General features: G+C 37.6%; 1 protein-coding gene across 4 annotated transcripts in view; it reads left to right on the plus strand.

Moving 5' to 3' along the window:
• TOX3 (TOX high mobility group box family member 3) overlaps nt 1–17777 on the plus strand; it is a 101909-nt gene extending 84132 nt beyond the window's left edge. For all 4 annotated transcript variants that reach the window (XM_073307646.2, XM_073307645.2, XM_073307643.2 and 1 more), the window contains exons 4-7: nt 10841–11110; nt 12508–12735; nt 13774–13854; nt 16124–17777. In XM_073307646.2, the coding sequence (XP_073163747.1) occupies nt 10841–11110; nt 12508–12735; nt 13774–13854; nt 16124–16861 (1317 nt within the window). In that variant the 3' untranslated portion in view covers nt 16862–17777. The remainder of the gene's footprint in view (nt 1–10840; nt 11111–12507; nt 12736–13773; nt 13855–16123) is intronic.
• The last annotated feature ends 298 nt before the right edge of the window (nt 17778–18075 follow it).

Genomic DNA, 18075 nt, shown 5'->3' on the forward strand with positions numbered 1-18075 from the left:
AGTTTATGATGTATTGGGGCTGATTTCTTACCCTGCCATATTGGTTTTGCTTTAGAAAAGAGTGACAATTTGTCACACTGCTGATTAGCTTCATTATTATTGGCAACAAGCACAATACATTTATCTTACTTAAATGCATGCTATTACATTTAAAAACAGGCAACAGCAACGAAAAAGGGGAGATAAAAGGAGTGCAGTATGATTAACATTTACATTTTAATAATATGCAAATAAAATCCTAGTATTCAAAAATGTATTAATGAAAAATGGAATGTTGATGCTTTTTTGACTTCAAAGAAACCCTTGATTTACATGATGCAGATACTATACTTATAAATATCTAACTCAAAATAAGTAGAAATCAGTAGCAATATTCTGGCAAAAACATTTTACACTGAGGCTCTGTTGTCTGTGTAGATGATATTCTGAAAAATTATTTTAATCTACAAAAGATGGCAATTCTATAAAACTACAACTTGTGCTCCTGAGGGTTCCCTTTTTTTAACACCTCTCTATAATCTGCCCAGCCTGCTGAGTAGCATTGACATCAGTAGTACATCAATTTCAGAAAGTGGATTATTTTTACTAGACAGCTATTGTGACATATTGGGTCAGTCATAAATGAAAGATATTCATGCAAGCATGCAATACTTGTAATGAAGTCTCACTCTGACCTTCTGTATGATTGATTCTGTAATTTAGTTTTCTCAGGCAGTGCCTGAAATGAAATGAAATCATGTTGAACAAGTTTTGAATACCCACAGTGCACCAGGAGAAGAAAAATCTGCAGCCCCAGAGGCTTGAGAGAGAGCAGCTGAACGATTTATCTCCATGCTATTATAGCCTTTGCCAGCGTTCAACATTTCTTTCTTTCTTTCTTTCTTTCTCTTTCTTTCTTTCTTTTTTTTTCTTATTTGGCTTAAGTACTTAATTCTGCAGGTAGCTGTAAATGGGAAAATAAAATGCTGTTCAGATTTAAAATGACAGGACAGGAGTATGTGCAGGGGACTGATAAAATATCTTGAATAGAACTGACCTTTCATGTAGCTGAAAGTTACTGGGGATTCATCCTCATAATTACCATATAGATTATTTTTATTTCTTTCCTGCATTGAAACATTTCAGAGAGCAGTAGTGCTGATTGAATGAAAATTGAACTTGTTAACATTCTTTTCAGCTTAGCCTGTTGTACATAACAGAAGGTTAGCTTTGATGAATTTTGAAATTCTCTTTCTGATATCTAAGAAACAGACAGTAAAGTAATTTTCTCTTTTCAGTTGTATTTTTTTCCCTTTTATCCAAAAAAGTATAGATTTTACAAAAACAAACTGATAATTTTACATATATTGCTCCATATATTTTACTGACTGTTGGAGAAATTGTGTTTTCTGTTTGGTGAGGATTTGATCCTATTTGAGTTTTATGATTGTGACAATACCCTGATTACATTTAGGATCCTGCCCAGATACACTTAATTCATTTTGGAATAAACTCATCTTTAATTATGTTACCATTTAAATGTTGGCTTGAGGTCAAAAATCAAAAAATGATGGTGGCTATAACTGAGATAATAAGAAGAGACTTTTAAATAAACAGTGAACCGATGTCATGGCCTTAAAGAATTTAGTTGCAATTTTTATCCTGTTAGAGGGTAGTAAATACGCAAACCAAAGAAGGAAATGTTATAAACATCTCAAAACAGTGGTGCTTTTTACTTAAAGATCTGAATCTTACTGTATTCAATCCCAAATTGCTAATTTAGCTTTTCAGTGACTAGATTAACTCAAAATGGCAAAAATTAAAGCTAAAAAAAAACTAGTTTAAATGGTAAAAAAGTCTTCATTTCAGGCAATTACTTCATCGCACATGACTGCATACCTCTAATTTATATCTTTAATTTTCATTTACAAAGAAACTTCCATGTAATCTTTTTTAAAATATTTGGTTTATAATTTTATATTTTGAGAGAGAGGAGTAGGTTTTCAATTAATACAGAGTTATAGCTATGTTTAATGTGTTACAGATAAAACAGTTATTTCATGGGTCATTAATGTGTTTAATGCCTGGAACGTTCTATTAAAACAAGCCCTTGTTATTGTTATGAACATGTTTATTGCCATCCTTAATAGGAAAAAATACAACTAATTCTGGAAGGTGATAATTATTCATTTATAAGAACAGTGGCCATTCTCACCAGAAGAGATCTTTTACTTTCCGTGATTTGATTTTTTTCTCAAGAAACTATGGGCCACTAAAGTTCAGATTAAGATCAGAAGTATTAGTCTGTTTTATATTTGAGTTGTACTTTAGGAATAGTAGTTTTTATAGTCACCCCTTTCAAGAAATAAGATACCCACAGACATGATCTCAAAATAAATAATTGCTGTTGACTAAGTGTAACTAAAACGAAAGGGTACTCTTAGGGACCAATCTTGCAAGAAGCTGCATGCATTTGGCTTTCATTGAAGTCGGAGAGAGTTGTGTGTATTTAGTGCCCTTCAAAAGATGCTTAGCACCTTGGAGGAGTAGTCCCTTAATTCTCAGTTAAGGCTTTGCAATACCAGTGTGCATTGGAATTGTGACACTTGGTTTTATACCTGCAAATTTGAGTTCAATGCTTAGTTGAACAACTTTTGGGATTTCTAGAGGTGGAAATAAACAGTATATATAGCCCACTCAATTTACAGTAACAATCCCGGCTACAGCCACTGCAGTTTGACACAACACTAAAGCAAATACAGTCCTTCCCTGTCTTGATGATGGACTAAAACATCTAACTGGTCTTTGCAGACTCTAGTTTATTATGCCCTCAATGCCAGTTTAATTTTGTATGTTTCAGTGCAGACAAAAGTCACTTTGCTATAAGACATGTTTCCTCCTTCTCTCTTCTTGATACAAATTTAACAAATCCAGGTGCTAGTGAACTTGTTACAGTACAAACAAACAAAAACCCCAAATGCTCTTTCAAAAAATGATGTAACTCGGAGCAAAATGGAAACTGAGTATACTGAAATGAGAATCCCCATTATTGGTCCATTAGTCAAAATGGACTCGTACCATATCATAGAAACCTTAGATTAAGTTCAGTAGCAGCAATATGATACAGATTGGCAGCATTTGCCTGAGACACCCATCCAGTGAGCTGGTGATGTTGCTTCTAGTAAATATGAAGGGGTTTTGCTAAGTCACTGGTGCAGGTGACGACTTATTACCCCTTCCAGATATGTGAGGGGCTTTCTAGAAAGAGAGAGGAAGGATCTAGGCTGTGGTTGAGCACTGAGGAAGAAAAATTAATTAATATAGCAGGACTGTCTTTCAGCCAACCAGGCTGAGACAATATTGTGATAGGCACTACAGGAATATATAGAAGAGTTTTCAGTCTAGGAGCAGCCAAGTGTCGGATGAGTTCTGTGGAGTGAAGGAGTGAGCGGAATTTGTTATCTTGTTAATTTCTGTGTTAACAGAACCAAGCTCCAAGACAGAAGTGAGATCCACACCATGTATGGATTGCTTTTGAAATGTAGTTGGAAAAGGCAACTATCACACATGGTTTACGGTTGTTTTTTTTTTTAATCTCTTTGCAAAAGTGGTATAAAAGAAGAAACCTGGAGGAAGTCCTGACTTAGATGATATGCCACAGCAGACCCAGGCTGCAGACTGACAAGAACCACCAAGATAGTTCTAAGAATAGTAGTAGCAAGCCCAGTCTGCAGTCCAACTCCAACAGCAGCAATTCCAGGAGCAAATGTTCCAGAAGACACCATTTAGGCTATCGATATTCATGGCAGTTAGCCAGGATGGGTAAGGAATGGTGTCCCTAGCCTCTGTTTGTCAGAGGGTGGAGATGGATGACAGGAGAGAGATCACTTGATCATTACCTGTTAGGTTCACTCCCTCTGGGGCACCTGGCATTGGCCACTGTCGGCAGACAGGATACTGGGCTGGATGGACCTTTGGTCTGACCAAGTATGGCCCTTCTTATGTTCTAATACCCATCATCCTTTCTCTGTTCGAGATGGGACTGAATGATGACAGTGCCTGCTCACCTTTGAGCAGATGGACACTGCTGTTGCCTGGGAGTAGTCTTGGGCTGTCCATTTTGCTCCTTTCCAAGTTCTTTTCTGGCCTTTGGTAAGAACGCTGCCACTGACTACCTTCATTGTCCCTGGCTGCCATCCTAGACTGGGTTAGGATTTTTGAGGAGAAGTACCAGCAGCATTTCTGGGGGGAAGGTCTTTTCCTCAGGGTTGTGGCTGCACTCCTTCACCTAGCAACTAACCTATGAGGTGACTTGGTGTCTCAAGCCTGAGTATTAGTCAATGAAAGAAATTATGGATTGGTTTTAGGCTGTCTGCTCAAGAGTTGCGGACTTGGGTGGACCCACATCAACTGTCTATGCTGGCAGACGTTGTGCAGCACACAAAAGACTACATGGAGAAGCTGAGCTACCAGAGGGACCACCACAGCCATGGGCAGCCCGAGCCTGAAAGACAGGTGCCAGACTGAAAAAACATCAGAGAAAACTGAACGGACCATAGGATTAGAAGTAGGGAGTTAAAACACATTCTCTCCCAGACTGTAGGGAGAGCTGGCCACACCTCCTAACCCATGTTTTGTTTGTGAAGGGAGGCATATAAGAAAATTCTGTGCCTTAATGAGATGTGACATGGAGATATGTGAGATCAAGCCAGCAGAAAAGGACACTCACCTAGATCTAGGGGTGATTCACTAGTTGCTCCTTTGTTTGCTCTTTGTGTGAGAAAGGAACTGAGAGATATCCAAAACTTTCTCCCTTTCAGGCGTGTAATGATGAGGAGATATGTGGTCTTGCTGAGATCTCTGGGGTCTCCAGGGGATGAACTGTGCCTGTATGAGTGGAAGGGAGAATGGCTTTTTGACCTGAGAGACTTGTAGTGCACTTAGACCAGAAGATTTAAAACAGCCTAAGTGTTTTCAGGTAGCAGAACCTGTGCATTTCTCCTCTATCCAGAGGAACTTCTAGATGTATCTTGCAGCCTTAATTCCCTGTGAATGGAGATGGTCATTTATCCTTTCCTGTTGTTGTGGGACAAGGCTAGGCAAACTTTCCTCTCTCCAGAGACGTGAGACAGGGTCATGGCTGTGGAACAGGAGATGCTGGCAACCACAGTTGGGCTGGTATTTAATCTGTATATTTGAAAACATGAATACTTCTTGAATGGTGGCAATACTGAGCAAAGCTTTGTGTTGTATTTCATAAAACAAGGATTTAATCTATGACAGATAAAAGCATCCTGTTAGTATGTTTTTTTGATTGGCGGACAAATTCAAATCTTCTACAAATTTGATTAATGGATTCTTTTATCTATACTGCAGTTGTGGAGAGAGAACATTGATGATTTCCTTCAGAGAGATGCTGACTTACAAAATCTGAGTAATTTACAGATAGGAACAAGCGATGGTTTTGCTTTTTATATTGAAGTAAATTTATCAGTTGGTATATCACATTGGCTTATGTTATCTTGACAGTGACAAATCTGAAGGATAATAGAATGTGTAATGTTTTAAGTCAACTTTCCAGGGGGTAGTTGGTATACCCACAGAGTAATTTGCACACGTAAGTGTAGGATTTGTAATACATACTTCTGTGGGGACATTTACCATATCCTTCTGTAAAAAACTGACCCACAAAGTTCAGAGTTTGATCCTGGTCCTGTATCTTTATACAGGCAAAACGTTTATTGGACTGTCCTGACATTGTTTTTCTGCAAGACTCCCACTGAAATTTAAGTGGAAGTGTTGCCTAAATAAATTATTCTGGATTGGCCCCCTTGATTTTAACAGTATTTTTGAAGTTATCAAGACTTCAGGATTGCTCCATGATATTTAAGAGTGAATTTTCTAGTGATTTGAGCCTAAAATTCAGATTGTATTTTTAAAATATCATATTAAATGTTCATGTAGGGTGAAATTCTCCTGTCTTCAGAAGACTAATGCAATGCCATTACACAGAAGTTACCATCAAAATAGGGTTTAAATGGGATGTAAGCAGTGTACAGGTTCATGCTAGCCCCTTGCTCCAGGTGAATTTCACTCTGCTCTATCAAGAGGAATACTAAATAGTTCGCTTTGATTTCTGCTGGATGTTTTGTGAGTTTGATGTTACAAGAGCAATATCTAGCACTGTCCTTGGTTGGAAGGAAAGGCTATATAGTTCCAGTTGTATCTGCATTGCATATCATATAGTGAAGTCTGCAACATTGTGCTGGTGCACTGCAGTAATTGCCTCCATTACTTGGGGAGGGAAGAGGGAGATGGACAGTTCAAAAGGACAATCCTTTTAAAAAAAAACAAACAAACAGGGATGCTTACAGAAAAGAGTGTTAGACTAGGTTGGCAAAGCAGTGAGCAGTCTGATGTCTGGAGATCCTCTTGGTTCCTTTGATTTTGCCTTCTGTGTATCACATTACACTGAGATAATAGTGCAGAACTCTAGGACTACGAACAGTTAAATTATGCACACACATATAATGGACACTAACATTTGCTTGTGGACAATTTGAGAGGGGAGAGTTTTGGTGATAAAACATTTTAGGCTAAATATTGACTTGCCCCGAGCATGGGTGTTCTGGAAGGGGCAGGGTTTGTTGACTCCCTCACAACAGTGCTTTTGCACAGGACTCCACCGTAACTTTATCTTTAGTGCTCTTGAGGGATATTAAGCAGAGCTATGTGAAACTTCGGGTACGTCTACACTACAATAAAACACACGCAGCTGGCCCATGTCTGCTGACTTGGGCTCCTGGGGTTTTCAGTCAGCACCGAGTTCATACAAATCCTTTCCCATTTTGATTTCAAATTCATATAAGTTTGCACCCCCTAATTCTTATGATATTCAAACCTGATTTAGCCCTGGTGCTACTGGACTCTTGCATTTTGTCTCATTTCAGGTCAGAACCATGGAGTATTGTCCAATTTCAACCCAAAACCATAAATCAGACAAGGTTCACTCAAAACTTGATTCAGTTCATCTTAAAAGATGGATGAATATTTTGGCAAACCTGATCTAAGTTTTGAGTTATATTGTGAAAGTTGTGCACATTTCAAATAAAAAACCACACCAAATCCCATGTAAATTCATAATACGAATTGGTAGAGCCCTGCAAATCTGCGGATATCCTCATCCGCGGATCATTTTTGCAGATTGCCGTTCGGATGCAGATACAAATTTTGTATCTGTGCAAGGCTCTAGAAATGGGTACATAGTATTATCTGTTGTTTTGACTATTCCAAAAAGATGCATTCTGAATATGTGAGCTTTACTGTTTCACTTGTCAGTGTTTCAAGTACTAATGGAATTAAAATATCACATAGACACTGTGATCCAAACACTGATTATATTCTTTCCCTGAATACTTCTGATATGTGAAAGTTCCTCATAATTCTCTAGATAATGAAGGAAATGCTACTGATCCTGTTGACTCTATAGGAAGTGTTACTGATAAGGAATCCACCATGCTTAAAATGTTTTAGGAAAAAAATAAACAGTTAAGGTATGTTGGTGGACTTTTACATGATAATAGTGCCCTCAAGTTGATTTACAAGCTCAGAAGGGATTCACCTAGGCTGTGAACCAAAAAAGTTAGGACTGTGTATATACCATTCCTTCATACTATCACATCAGACCATTATAAAAATATAAACAGCTCTTCCACTTCCTTTTCTGAAATCTCCTCTGCATGCACAGTTACGTACAGTATTCTACTGAAATTCACAATGTCTCTCCACAAAATAATAATTGTATTCACGCTCCATTCATCATGCTATTGAAATACATATATTAGGAATATAACTGAGTATAAATGCAGCAAATGTATTGCTGGTGGTTGTCACATGACAATAGAAACTATTTTTTTTACCAAATCAAAATATAAGAACCAGAAATTAACCTTTAAAATATTTTTTTTTTCATATCAGACTTTCTATTTGATGCCAGTTAGCCATTTCCAGTGATGAAATGTTACTAACTTTCCAATTTGTGTTTTTACTTAAATTTTTTTGAGGCAAAACGGAAGGGAATAATAAAGAAATACAAAGAGGTGAAAAAAAAGAGAACTCCCCCTTTCCCACACAAACATGTCAAAAGAAGGAACAGTTAACAATTCATGGGCTTGTGTATAAAATTAAATTCTGAGTCGGTGCAAAGTCAAGAGCATTTAGTTTCAATAAAGTCATAGACTCAACCAAAATGTCAAGACTTAGAGTCAATTATTTGTAACCCATGGCTTCGTATTCTGCTGCTTTGGTATAAAGACTGTGAAAGATGGTTTTGTGTAACAGCAAGGAAGCGAAGGAAAACTAGTCTTTTAGAGGTAGAATACTTCCTAGAAACCGCTTTGTGCATGACCCACAAAGAAAGCGAATTCTGATTATCTCCACCTTTGTTTTAACAGCAGTTTTTTTCTTTATGCAGTAAAAGAGTGTCTGTAAAGCAAAAGGACTTAATTAATGTACAGAAAGTGATATCCCTTAAAAAAAACAACAACCTTGGAACGACTTCCAGATGCCACTGTCAATATAATTCTAAATCAGAGTGACCCTATAGTTAGCGGTAGTAAATTTCCCAGAAAGGTGCCCTGAAGCAAATAGGCATTTCAGTTAATCAGTCTGATGGTTTAAACATTTCTATATCAAGTGCTTCATTTTTGGCACACACATTCATCTCTAAGGAACTAGGTTCCTTTTCTTGGAGGTGGGAGATAATAAAAGCATTTGAGAAATAAGAAAAATGAAGTCCAGCAGGGGTGAGCAGCCCAGCTGGCAGCAGCTCGTAGACCATGGGAAATTTGGGGAAGCTGTTGGCAGGTTCTGAGATCCCAGCATGTAGAGATCTGTACCTTGAATTTGGAGGGTTAGTGCATCTGTGTTGGACCCCAGTGAAGTACTACTTCTTGGTATGGTTGGGTGTTTTGTGTGACAGATAGCCTGGCTGTCCCACAGCCTGGTGCGTTCTGGCACTGGAAACATCCATCATCCCATAGCTGTGTGCTAGACCACTCTGCAAATTGAAGGAGGCTTCCTCAGTGGGTATCAGCACAAAAACAAGAGAACCCTAGATTCTGTGTTAATGTAGAAGGGGCACTGACTGGGTGCTCTGGGGAAGTGAGAGGGGCTGGGCAATCTTGTTTCCAACAGATGAGGAGGATAGAAAGTTGAATGAACATCACCGTCCACTACCAACCCCTACAGCACTTAGGGCCAGATTTTCATACCTTGGAGCTTTCAGGAAATGGTTTTCCCATAATGTGTATATTTTTGAGATATTGAAATTTTTTCCTGATGTGAAATGGAACAAAATATCAAAATCTTAAAAAAAAAAAAAAAAAAAAAAGCTGACATGAAATGTTTTGACCATTTCTGAAACTTTTTTACACGTTTTTTGGAGTCAGGAGGTTTGTTGAATGTGAACCTGTTTCATAAACACTTCTGGTTTTGGTGAATTGACTTCTAAAAATTTTTTTAAAAAATGCTTTGTTGAAAATTTCTGACCAGCTCTAGTCAGATTCTTTGGGGGCAATTCTGAAAGAGTTGAGCCTTATTGAAGCACTTAAATAAGCTCCAGATTGTCAGATAAGTTCAGCACTTATCAGGTCCTACTGAGATGCTTCTGGCCAGTGTTTCAAGTAAGCTCAGCAACCAGCAGGGAAGTTGGGGATGGACTGTAAATTGAGCACTTCACAAATCTGCAGTTTGCTGAGGTTCTACAGTATTTCTTTAAGTATTCCTTTATAAGCAAATAATTATGCTGTAGATCATTACCACTGAAATAATTTTCAGAATCTAATTTACTTCTTGCATTTCCCTCTGTTTGGACAATATAGATTAGGCAGATTTCTAAATCAATTTGTGAGATTTTTATTCTCTCCATTTACTAAGTGTGGTCTATAAATTACCATTTTTTCTTTCAATTTTAAATGTTCTTTTATGGAACATTGATCTTCTTTATACTTACAAATAATAAAACCTTTTTATGCATAGACAGATTCCAGTCTGTTTTACATTAAGGGTCTCTGTTGTTATTTATAAACAGGCTAGGTACTGTACAGATTTATAAGAAAGCAGTCCTGGCCCTCAAGAGTTTATGATCTGTAAAGACAAAAAACCCACAAACGGTGGGTGTCAGAGACACAATATGCAAGAAAAATAAGGCTGATGATTAGGATGTAGCTTGTTAATTCCATGTGTACTTAGTTATTTGGTTTTTATTTTTATCTTTGTATATTTACTTTTTTGTAGGCTACCTGCAGAATGGGTTTTTTAGCAGTGATTTGAATTATTTGAACTGTGCACTAGCATGCTGCAATGTCTAAGTTCCAGACACAACAGGTTCTTTGCTTAAAAGAACTTAAAGATTCCACTTCAGTATGAATTATTTTTTAACCTATTTTGGTTACAGATAAGAGCTATGTAATAACTGAGTTGCTATTCAGTAGAGGAAAACGTACATTTGTTTGTTTTTTTCATTTTGTTTACTTGGTGCGTAGACAGCAATTTGTGTCTAGTCAGTTTCAAAGTTTCCCCTGCACAGTCAGTCAGTCTTTTCCCCTTGTTGTTCTGGTCGGTATACTGCACAGCAATGACAGGTGGAAAACATTTTAAAGAATAGGGAAATGTGATTGTAATGCCACAAAAATGGGCAGGGGGACTCTGGGGAAGGTGTTATACCTGAAGCTGCTTTTAACTCATTTTTTAAACTGACTAGATTTCAAGTTGACAGTGTCAACTAAATAAGACTGTTAAAACTATCCATAACATTATTTTATGGTCGCTGCTAAATATTTGCTCTTTCCATGCTTTTTAGGATCATAGCCACTCACAAATTTCACAGTATCGCCAGGATCATTCTTTGATTATGAGATCGATTGTTCATATGACTGATGCTGCTCGTTCAGGAATTATGCCTCCTAGTCAGTTAACCACCATTAACCAGTCTCAGCTAAGTGCACAGTTGGGACTAAATTTAGGAGGCACTAGCTTGCCACATACTTCTCCTTCACCTCCTGCAAGTAAATCAGCAACTCCTTCCCCATCCAGCTCTATAAATGAAGAGGATGCAGATGAATCAAACAGAGTAAGTTATAGTATGTGTTATAATATATATGACCATATATAATATAGTTTTGAATACGTAGCAATAGAACTGCTGACTTCACTGCAGTGTGGCCGGCCAGGTAAAATATACAAGTATTTCAGTAGTGGAGTATATGATTGTGGCAATATTCATATGCTCTGGGTGACCTCTTTACTTAGTAAAACTATATTTGCTTATGAAGTGTACATAATATAGCTTTTTAGTGATTTTAGGAGGATATCTTAGGCACGTATGTATGTATAGGCCTATTTCTGTGACAAATTTCAGATTTTATAGATATGATCAGTCAGTTTGCGCTATCTTATAACTGTTTTGACATTTTAACATTCTTTAATATCTTATATTTAACTATACATGCTTTTTTCTAGAAATAAAGGTTGACCTTTCCCTTTTTATGAAAGTTTTAGTATGCCTGTAGTTCATTTCCATTGAGATTTAAATAGACCTATTAGCAAAGGAATTATTCTGGCCGGATCAACTGAAATTAATACAAATATTTTAGCAATTAAAATTTATTTTAGGGTTAGGGTTGCATGTATTACCCATGCAGATCTCCTGATGAAACCAATGGGAACTGTGCATGTGAAAGCCCTGCAGGATAGGGTCATCATATACCAAAGTAATATTATGGAGAAAGTCCTTTCTTCACCATATCCCTCTGCTGCCACAGAGTATCCTAGAACAGCAGAATGCGGTAGAATGCAAGGAGCATAGACATGTTGTAAGAAGCCCCCTCTGTGACTCTTGGAGGGGTCCTCAGGAGAGTCTCGTGTGTACCAGCCTCAGTGAGGTTTGGGGAGGATCCCTGGCAGGGAACTGATGACTACATGGATCCATCTGTTCACTGCTTCTCCACCCATCAACCCACAGGAAGTGGTGGAGTTAGAGAGGTATAGCAGTGTGTGTTCACTCTAGCTCTGTAGCCAGAGGAAAGTATTTGTAACCCCTGGCCCAAGGGGTTAACAGGCTTAGCCAAGGGACCAGGAGGTGCCCCTAAGCTTCTTATTTTTGAGTTTCTGTTGCTGAAATCTATTCTTTCATAGAGAATGCACAAAATATGTAATGTATCCTGTATTAATTTTTATAGAAATTATATCCAGGAGATGCTCTTCCCATCTAAAACTTAAGGGGCTGAGTCTGCAACCCTTAGTCATGTTGAATAGTTATTACACACCCATTTAGTTCCATTAAGGCCAATGGGATTAAATGCCTGAGTTAATTCTACTTAGGAGTAACGGTTGCACAACAGGATTCTAAAACGTTACCTGTCCATTAATCTTATTCATTTGTTGTTTAATAGAACTACTGAGGATTTTTCATACACACATATATCTGAATATACTGTGTAGGCAATGATTTTTGTTGCTGTTTCTTAGGCTACTGGAGAAAAAAGAGCTGCTCCAGATTCTGGCAAGAAGCCCAAGACTCCAAAGAAGAAGAAAAAGAAAGATCCCAATGAACCACAAAAGCCAGTGTCAGCATATGCTCTATTCTTCAGGGACACACAGGCTGCAATTAAAGGGCAGAATCCTAATGCTACATTTGGAGAGGTTTCAAAAATAGTAGCATCTATGTGGGACAGTTTAGGAGAAGAACAAAAACAGGTAATAAAGAACAGACTGCAGTTATGCAATAGTATATTACAAGAAGTAAAATGACAATCCTGTTAAGTAAATAACAGGAGCTAGATTGTCAGCGAGTGTGTATCAATGTTGCTCCACTGAGCTATGCTGATTTACAGTTGCTGAGGAGCTGACCGCAGAACAGCGTGTCGTTATAGGAGTCTTATGGTGGTATCGAACTTTGGTGGCCTATCAATTCATTTAGATAACTCTGTTGCCATCAAGTCCAGTCTTTACAGGTCAGTTTGGAGAAAGCTTGGGTGAGGCATCCCAGTACACAGTTATATATAATTAAATAATATATTGTCAAGCTTTTTTCTTTTTTACTATACTCAAAAGTTAGACTAGAAGAAGGGAAGGTGCAACACATTTTCCATTTCCTTTGATCTTCTTTATGAACCTTTGTTACAAAGATTGTTGGTTTCAAACCTTTGAAGCCAACCCTGTGTGCCTCACTATATCAGCCTAGTGTTTGAAATTTTATTCATAGCTCATTTTAAAACTTAGTACAGTAGAATGAGTTTTTAGAGATTAGCTGTTCTTCCTTAGGGGTTGTGTTCCTCTTCATAGCCACATAACTCCTATGCATGAATTGAGAAAATAATAGGCAACATCTTGTCGAAAAAAATGTCATACTTACTGACCACCAGCTAAGATCATTCACTATAGCAATTTGTAGCAGCCATAGAACAATAATATGATTAGTGATAAGGAAAACATTAGGATACTGCGGTTAAAATCCAAACAGGAAGGCAGTAAGGTGAAAACTGAAGTTCATCTACGGGAGTAGATAGTGTACAGTGAAAGGTAATATGATTTTCAGTGTAAGGCTAGTTGTCAACATTTTAAGAGAAGAAAAATCACGTGTGTCTGTTGGGGGCGGGGGGTTATAGACTGAAAAGCAGGACCATATCTTTAATTCCTTGCATGTATACAAGTATGACCCTATTCTGGCAAGTGCTGTTTTATGGTGAAAAATGTGTAAGCTGAAGTTGGTGTTAATTGTGGTCTCTTTAACAGATATATAAAAGGAAAACAGAAGCTGCCAAAAAAGAATACCTAAAGGCACTTGCTGCCTATAGAGCTAGTCTTGTTTCCAAGGTAAGCCTGATGGTAACTTCAATCAAACATAAGGTAGAGTTTGGCAATGGTTATTTAAATGTGAATTTTGTCATGTGATTAAAAATAAATCTAGAATCCCAGAGTTCCTTTAATGTAGCCCTGAAACATAACAGCTCAAACAACATTCTGTGCTTAGTTTTTGCACAAAAATTTTTCATAGTCCTAAAATCACAGTAATAAATATCGGACAACAACTATACAAACACACCTTGTCTCTGGGTTATTTTTACAAGTAAAGTAATACGTGCTACGGTGAGTGACAGTTTGTAAAAGTAGAATCTGGTTATTAGAAATGTATTGACTTTTAAATACTCAGATTTAAAAGCTATTTGCAGAATTTCCCAAGTACCCACTTTTTAAGAAGACACAGAATATACTGGATATGGGGCAAGGTGGAAGATGAGATGTGATGAATCCTGTGTATTTCTTGCTGTTGAAGGACAGATATACACTGTGGCTTTGAAGTTAGAAAGTACCTGCAAATGGACAACCTGTCAGGGATCCACACTGAGTATTTCAGAAGAAATACAATTATAAAACCCAACTTGCAATATGAGGAAAGTCAGCCTATAGCGTTATGTCAGAAGTAGCTTTTTAATTGGCATTCTTAGATTGGTTCTACTTCTTTCACATTTGAACATAAGCAAGAGATATATCCATGCGTCCAACTAAAATATCTATGGAAGAATTACTAGACATAATTACATGTTTCATGGATTAATTACAAAAGAATCCCTAACTGCAACAATAAAACATAAGGAAACAGTACAAGAAAATGATGAAAACCAGCTTTCAGGATCACTTATATGAATAGCACAAGAGAAAGTGTTAAGCATTTCAAATAATTCAGATTACAGATATAAAAACAACACCAGTAGTTGAAAACTTTGCGCTATATCTGAAGTTATATTGTCCACAGGATATGGCTCGTTATTATCTCAAGGGTTTGTAATATGAAGCTACTAAGTCACTTGGACGCTTTTGAAAATGTTACCCTAATCCTCTTTTCAAAAGCACCAAAGTTGCTTAGGAGCCAAAGTATCATTTTCTTTCAAAGACAGTGGGGCTGCTTATTTTTATTTATTTGTATTACTGTAGTGGCCAGGAGCCCAAGTCATGGACCAGAATCCCATTGTACTAGGTGCTTTACAAATACAGAACAAAAAGATGGTCCCTATCCTAAGGGGCTTATAATCGACGTATAAGACAAGAGAACAGATGGATATAGACAGACAGGGGACTACATAGAAACAATGAGACAATATTGGTCAGCATAACAGGCCCAGATTGTTGAATATATTTAGGTGCCTAAAGATGCAGGTAGGTACTTACTGGGATTTTCAAAAATGCTTCGGAACCAAACTCCCATTGAAATCCCTTTAGACTTTAATCATCTGTAAAGAACTCAGACTTGGTACACTAATGACAATAAATAGTTGAGATCCATATTCTACAAGTCAGTTAAAGAGGTTTTGCCCTTCAGTCCTGTGTCATCATGTAATTCCATTCAGATCTGTCACAGGAAAGTTTTGTGGAAAACAAACATGCAAGTATGCGATGTATTTTGCCATGATGTCCCTGTGGGTATTTATCTTAAAGCTGCTGGGCCAAATTCAGGTCTTCCACCATGCAATCCCATTGACTTGAGCGGGATTGCAAGGGTTCAGGGAGAGCAGAATTTAGCTTCCTGTCAGAACCAGAACTTTAGTTGCTTGTGGTACCAGCTAGAGCGGTGTATTAATGCATGATGGAATGAATATGAGCCCTAATGGTCTCTTCTCCCTGCTAATTGATATTTTCCAGAAAAAAACCCACTCTCCTTGGCAGCTTCTGGATTTTCTCTCCTCATCAACAGCACCCCTTTTTGTCCCTGTAAAAATGTGTGGTCCCTTAAATTGACCTGGGTAACTCTGAGCCAGGATCCCTGCCGGCCTCTCTATCTTGTACAGATTTAATGTAAAAAGGAAGAAATAAGAAATGAGATAATAAATCTATTGAAGCTGCTGTTCAATAAAGGAAATCAGTTGTATTGAGCAAACTCTAAGAAGTGGTGTGACTCGTATCTGCTACATGAACCACTGTCCCAACTGTAAGACTGCTTAGGATGAATTATCTTTCCTACTTCATGTTAAGCTGTTTATGTTAACAGTAGATGAGGGCAGAAAGGGACGTCAAATAATTTGTGAGCCTGATAATAATGCCCTTCTCTGTACCAATATCAGCTCTTGAATTTCTCTTTTAAACACAGGCGGCTGCAGAATCCGCTGAAGCCCAGACAATACGGTCTGTTCAGCAAACGTTGGCGTCCACTAATTTGTCATCCTCCCTTCTGCTGAATACTTCTCTTTCTCAACATGCAGCGGTGTCTGCATCTCCTCAGACTCTCCAACAATCCCTTCCCAGGGCAATCGCTCCAAAACCTTTAACCATGAGACTGCCAATGAATCAGATTGTAGCTTCTGTTACCATTGCACCAAACATGCCAGCAAACATTGCAGCCCCATTGATAAGCTCCATGGGAACAAATATCGTTGCAACACCATCTTCATCGCAAGTGAGCCCTTCCATGCAAACCCAGCAGCACCAGCTGCAACAACTGCAGCAGCAGCAGCTGCAGCAAATGCAGCAGCAGCAACTACATCAGCATCAAATGCATCAGCAGATCCAGCAACAAATGCAACAGCAGCATTTTCAGCACCACATGCAGCAACATTTGCAGCAGCAACAGCATCTTCACCAGCAAATCAATCAGCAGCAAATGCAACAGCAGCTGCAACAGCTCCAGCTCCAGCAAATGCAGCAGCAGCAAATGCAACACATGCAACACCAGTCCCAGCCTTCTCCTCAGCAGCATTCCCCTGTAACCTCCCAGATGACCTCCCCCATCCCTGCCATTGGGAGCCCTCAGCCAGCATCTCAGCAGCACCAGTCACAAATACCGTCCCAAACACAGACTCAAGTACTGTCACAGGTTAGTATTTTCTGAAGATAAATGTTCTTGCAACCTTGTTTTGCATTTATCTAGGGGGTAGGGGTAAACCATATTTGGCTGAAAACTGTAAATTGTTGATGGTAGTTATGCAGAGATGCATAACAGATCAAACGATCCTCTAAAGTGTCTATTAGATAGGCAATAAAGAACTACAATGTAGCTGTGTATCATCTTTTAGCTGACTATACATCATTTTGTTAAAAAAAAAAATAATAAAAAATAAGCTGTGCTCCTTTTCATGTGATGGCCTTTTTAATTTATTTTAGCTTTACCTACAATATGTGAATAAAATGGCCTGATAAATACGTGGATGTTATGACTGCAAAATGGCCTTTCAGAGTTATATAAGGTCACCTTTCTTTCTCAAAAAGTGAGTAATGCACTTCGAGGCAGTTTAAACTCATGAAACCCTTAAAAGCACAGTTGTAACTACCTGTAAAATGATGATTGGATTTCATACAATCATACTTGTATGACGTGAGTAGTTGATGGCATTTTTTGTCATGAAAATAATGTAAATCACAGATTTTTGCCAAAGCTCTTAATTTTTTCTTTCCTACACGTCTTCAGAAAAACAAATGCAAGCGACTAAACTTTAATGGTTGACCCATCCTTTCACTTTGATTTCTCCAAATAAACCTACCATACTTTGTAACAAAATATATATCGACACTGTTACCCTATTATGTTAATTCCAGTTGCAAAACAAATGTGAATATTATATTCTGTGTTTAAGTGACGAGTTTCAGATTTAATACACTGTATTTTTAAAAGGGAAATGCACTTAAATAAAACTGTTATTACAAAAACTGAGATTAAAAAATGCAAGATGTTTTAATATGCTGTAATACCAGTAGAATATTTAAAAGAAGCTCCACATCTGAATAATCAATGTAAATATTTTCTTTAAAAGTTGTAAGTTTTTCATATCATGTGTTGTAAAGTTTTCATAAACGAGGCTTTAATGTAAACACTGGTAACATGAACTATTAATTGCTACATTGCTTATTGTGTTTTTAAGCTGTTTTATACTTTTTTATGAGTTATGATAGCAGCAATTAAGTTGTTTGTATTTTGCTTATCTAAAATAAATGCTTTTATCTTGCTATAGAATAAACACATTTCCGTAAAACCAGTGGAGTGGAAGTGTTTGATGCAACAACCAGAAAAAAGTGTTCACTTTTAATACTACTGTCTTTAAAAACTTA

Source organism: Lepidochelys kempii, chromosome 12, assembly GCF_965140285.1.
Source record: "Lepidochelys kempii isolate rLepKem1 chromosome 12, rLepKem1.hap1, whole genome shotgun sequence".
Classification (NCBI taxonomy): domain Eukaryota; kingdom Metazoa; phylum Chordata; order Testudines; family Cheloniidae; genus Lepidochelys; species Lepidochelys kempii.